Genomic DNA, 4,292 nt, shown 5'->3' on the forward strand with positions numbered 1-4,292 from the left:
AATAAATATAAATGCTAATATTTATGTTTATTATATAATAATGATGATGATTATTATTATTATAATAATTAAATTATTATCGATTAATTTTAATCATAATAATAATATATGAATAATATAAATATAAATACAAAATTTTAAATAAATATTTTTTGTATTACTTTACTGTGCTGTCTGCTATTTACAAAGCACTAGGTATCATGACTGATACTTAAAACCATCTACAAAGCAGAAGGCGCAATATGAGCTCTGTTTGCTTCTGCTTTTAAGCGTGTTTGTTATGTCGTGCGTCAGAAAGCCGAGGCGCTTTGACTCAGCTGAGTGAACGTCTATGGCATATGGAGTGTGATTTAAGCACTTACGTTGCTAACTAAGCAATCAGTCATGTCGATCGTCGTAATGGCAAGCCAAAAGGGTCATAAACGTCGACAGCGTCAGCGTCACACTCGGGACACGACGAGCAGAAAGTTCAAGTGCTGTTTGGTTTGGTGAATTAATATCGCATCTGATGGATCTGATCTCGCTGCACAGATGAACTGTGAGATGTTGACATTTGCTTGGTTCTTTATGTAAATATTAATCAGTCCTGCTGAACAGTGTTGATCTTATGAGGAGATTCTAGTGCTGGAGTAGCTATTTTGGACAAGTGTTTTAATCCTATTACGCTTGAATGAATAGAAATGAATCATTTTTGAGGCCCTTGATTTGATCCGATTTGAACACGTCAATACAGCATCTACAAATTTGCTGTTTTTTTTTTTTTTTTCATTAGTGGTAGGCTGCAGTGTTAGTTTGATATAATTAAGAGAGTGATGTCTTTGTCATTTTTGTATTTTTTTAAACGTCTATATAGTTTTTAATTATATTAAGTTAGATATTTTCTTATTTTGATTTCAGTTTTAGTTATTTTAGTAGCATACATCAAGATGAACTAGATTAAAATGAGACGTTGCCTTGGTTTCTTACGCTACGCCTGCGTCCTACGTCATCCGCTGGAACGTCAGTCTCTCTTTATTTAAGTTGATGCTTAAATAAAAACATATTTTATCGGGAACGTTTATGCTGGGATGTTGTGAGCTTATAGGGTGTTATTGAACTATTTAATGTAAATTTAATACTGAAAAAAAAATCTATTATTTTACAGTAGCCTATGTACAATTTAGTCAAACCAAGATGGCTGCCAGTAATGAAGAGGCACGTGCCCCACACCTGTTCCCCATTATGTTAGACTATTTAATGAGCTCTTTCACCCAGGTACACTTCAAAGTCTTGTTTTGCCTTGGTGAACATCTCTGAGTGTTATTCCGGTTACATTGGACTGCCTTCTGTTATTACCTCTGCCTGCCTTTATCTCGTGTTGTTTGCTGCCTGCCTATTGGACTTGTGCTCTGGATACTGCCCCAGTTTCCGAAGATATCTGCCTGCCCAGATCTCAGGTCTGTCTATGATCACGATTCTGTCTACCCTACGATACTGCCTTATCCGTGTCTTGATCTCTGCTTGTCTGATTAAGTTTCAAATAAAACTGCAAATGGATCCCAGCCGTGTTGATGAATCATTACAATATGTAAATGCTTATTAACATTTTATCGAACAAAAGCGGTATACAATCTAGAGTACAATGATATTTTAGTCTGTTTTTAACACTTTTTAAATGTTTATTTACTAAAAGTGAATAAATGGGACCTAAAAGTGAATATACAGGTACTAAACTCCCATTTAATTGTTATTGTGTGTTGAACATATAAAACAGTCACTTATATTGAGTCCAGTGAAACAGTGCGTTGTCAACCGTTTTATTAAGTTACACTGCCATCTAGTAATGTCTGTTGTGTCCAACAGCTAATCTGTGAATTATTGATGGAGATGATCAATAACACTATATATTAGCAATCGTCCATAAGTGTAAAAATTGCAGCAGAAATATCAGAAATACTTTTTGAAATCGAACACGCTCTGAATATTAACTAATATATAACTTATCTTTTATATTGCACATTATTTCACCTCTGTCTGCTGTTTGGCTGTTCATATTTTGTATACTATGTTATTTACCTTATGTAAAGAGCCTTGGGTATTTGAAAGGCACTATATAAATAACACATTATTATTATTATTATAACGATAAAAACATTGCCAGTCAGTATAAATCCTGCTATAACGAGCCCGAGAATTTAAAGTGGCAGACGAGCGCATGCTTGGAATAAACAGATGATATCATCCACTGGTGTGGACTCTAATATAGTTATCTTTACAGTTATTGTTCTCGGTGTGAAACCGGTCATGTTATAGTGTTTTAGAGCACATTCTAGAACACCAAGGTCATGTTCAGTCTGGATTATTCGAATGCACTTACTGAGGGTAGTAATTACACACGAAAAGAGTGGCCTTCTCAAAATCCAGATGCTCAAGTTTGTCACAGAAATGCGCAGCACAGCCAATTGTATTGCTGTCTGCCCAGACCATCTGGAACAACAACAGAGAAACCCATCATCATATCTGCATATTCAGACTGTGAAAACCAATCAAACACACACCGAACAGAAACCGTGTTCACCTGAGTGTAATGGCCACACATTTTATCTTCAGGACAGTTATTGGTTTCCAAGTCATAATCCGCGTGCTCTCCAAACCTGTGTGTGTGCAAAGAAACGAGTTGCAAATCTATTAATAGATAATATTTCTGCATCAGTATTTATTCTTTCAGTCATTGCTCATTCATTCTTATTTACGTTTAGTTAGGGTATTTGTCGTACCAGTCCATCATTGCTTTGGTTGCATTAAATGGTCCAGTGCCTAAAAAGAGATTTTCACCCATTCTGAATTCCTTTAGTTGAGGGTTATGATCCCAGATGCATTTTGCCGCATATGCTTCTGCCAGCAGACGCAGTGTCTCGTCCCACACCTCAAACGACAGAAACAAGTTTGTTGCTATTTGACTTTAAGGTTTTTTTTTTCTTTTTTGGACGGCTGAACAATATACAGTATTTATTCAACTTTTAAATAAATTGTTTAAGAGAGATTTTGTGTAGGTCAGTCATTGTTGAGTGAATCTTGCATCCAAATAAATAAATGATTATTGAACTATGTTTGAAAACATTATTTAAAAAAAATCTAATTAATTTTGAAGTTCACTGATTATTTCGGAGAGATAATTGTTTTAAAGCCAAGTTTTTTCAGTGTAGAATTATTGTTTGACATTATTGTAATTATTATAATTGTCAAATTATAATTTACATCTAGTTTACATCATTATACATTATTTTACATAAAGAGCATTAAAATGTAATGCAAACAAAAAGTTATGCTCTCTTTACCATAATGCACAAAAATGAATAAATTAATGAATGGATGGATAAATAAATAACAAGCTTTGTTTTCTTTATATGAAACATTTTTGTTTTTCTATTCATATTTAAATTTGCATTCAAATGCAATGCAAACAAAAAGTAATGTTCTCAGTACCAATAATACATTTATTACAGTATTTATGAAGTACCGTTTGTTGTACTGCCTTTCATGTATGATGGAATAAACAAACAAACAAACAAAATAAGCAAGCAAGTGAGCAAGCTTTGTTTTCTTTATGCAAAATAAATGTTTTCTCGTTTTGCAATGAAATATGGCCCACACATGTTGTTTGTGCAATCCACCCCATTGTTGTGTAAATGTAAGTGAACGAAATATGCTTCACAAGAGAGCCAGAGTCTTTCCCACTATGAATCTTCCCATAGTTGTGCTCTGAATTTCACCAACAATACAAACATCAGACCGTAAGACAGGATGACCACATGGGGCTTTATTAAAACACTCACACTCAGCACAACGTTCCTGCGGTTTCATGTAACATGCACATTCCTCAGCATGTCTCTCACACACACACACACATTGCGCAACAGTATCATTGCATCCACACACCCCCACGCACACCATCCAGTCAAAATCCAGCCACTTCATGGTTTCTGTTCGAAAAGTCCCTCTTAGTCAGATAAAGAATGCATCTCATGCATTATAATACCAGCCTTGTGCTGCTGTGATTCTTGCATTCACATGGTAAAGTTGAGGTCTGTTTCACACAGCAACAATGCTTAAAGGGACAGTTCACCCAAAAATTAAAACTCTTGTCATGTACTCACTTCTCAAGTTGCTCTAAACCTGTATGAATGTCTTTCAAGATGTTTTGAAGAATGTAACCAGTTTCTGGTCCTCATTGACTTCCAGAGTTTTTTTCCCCATACTATGGAAGTCAATGGCTACTAGCAACTGTTTGGTTACCAACATTCTTCAAAACA

At 34.9% G+C, this 4,292-nt stretch overlaps 1 protein-coding gene across 1 annotated transcript; it reads right to left on the bottom strand.

Moving 5' to 3' along the window:
• Positions 1–2,352: 2,352 nt before the first annotated feature.
• Positions 2,353–3,957, bottom strand: LOC107550128 (peptidase inhibitor 16-like). The gene is made up of 4 exons (XM_016231356.1): positions 3,931–3,957; positions 2,757–2,905; positions 2,558–2,633; positions 2,353–2,466 (listed from the first exon to the last, which is right to left on the bottom strand). The coding sequence occupies exons 1-4, from the start codon at positions 3,955–3,957 to the stop codon at positions 2,353–2,355; spliced, it is 366 nt and encodes a 121-aa protein (XP_016086842.1).
• Between the last annotated feature and the right edge of the window lie 335 nt (positions 3,958–4,292).

This window comes from Sinocyclocheilus grahami, unplaced genomic scaffold (assembly GCF_001515645.1).
Source record: "Sinocyclocheilus grahami isolate Dianchi unplaced genomic scaffold, SAMN03320097.WGS_v1.1 scaffold389.1, whole genome shotgun sequence".
Lineage (NCBI taxonomy): Eukaryota > Metazoa > Chordata > Actinopteri > Cypriniformes > Cyprinidae > Sinocyclocheilus > Sinocyclocheilus grahami.

What these genes read in the sequence shown, in the direction of transcription:
- LOC107550128 (XM_016231356.1), bottom strand. Translation starts at nt 3,957, where the DNA reads ATGAAGTGGCTGGATTTTGACTGGATG. An exon ending in GGCTGGATTTTGACTGGATG is followed by an intron (nt 2,906 to 3,930) that starts GTGTGCGTGGGG and finishes CTGTCGTTTGAG; the next exon opens with GTGTGGGACGAGACACTGCG. An exon ending in TGTGTGGCCATTACACTCAG is followed by an intron (nt 2,467 to 2,557) that starts GTGAACACGGTT and finishes TTGTTGTTCCAG; the next exon opens with ATGGTCTGGGCAGACAGCAA.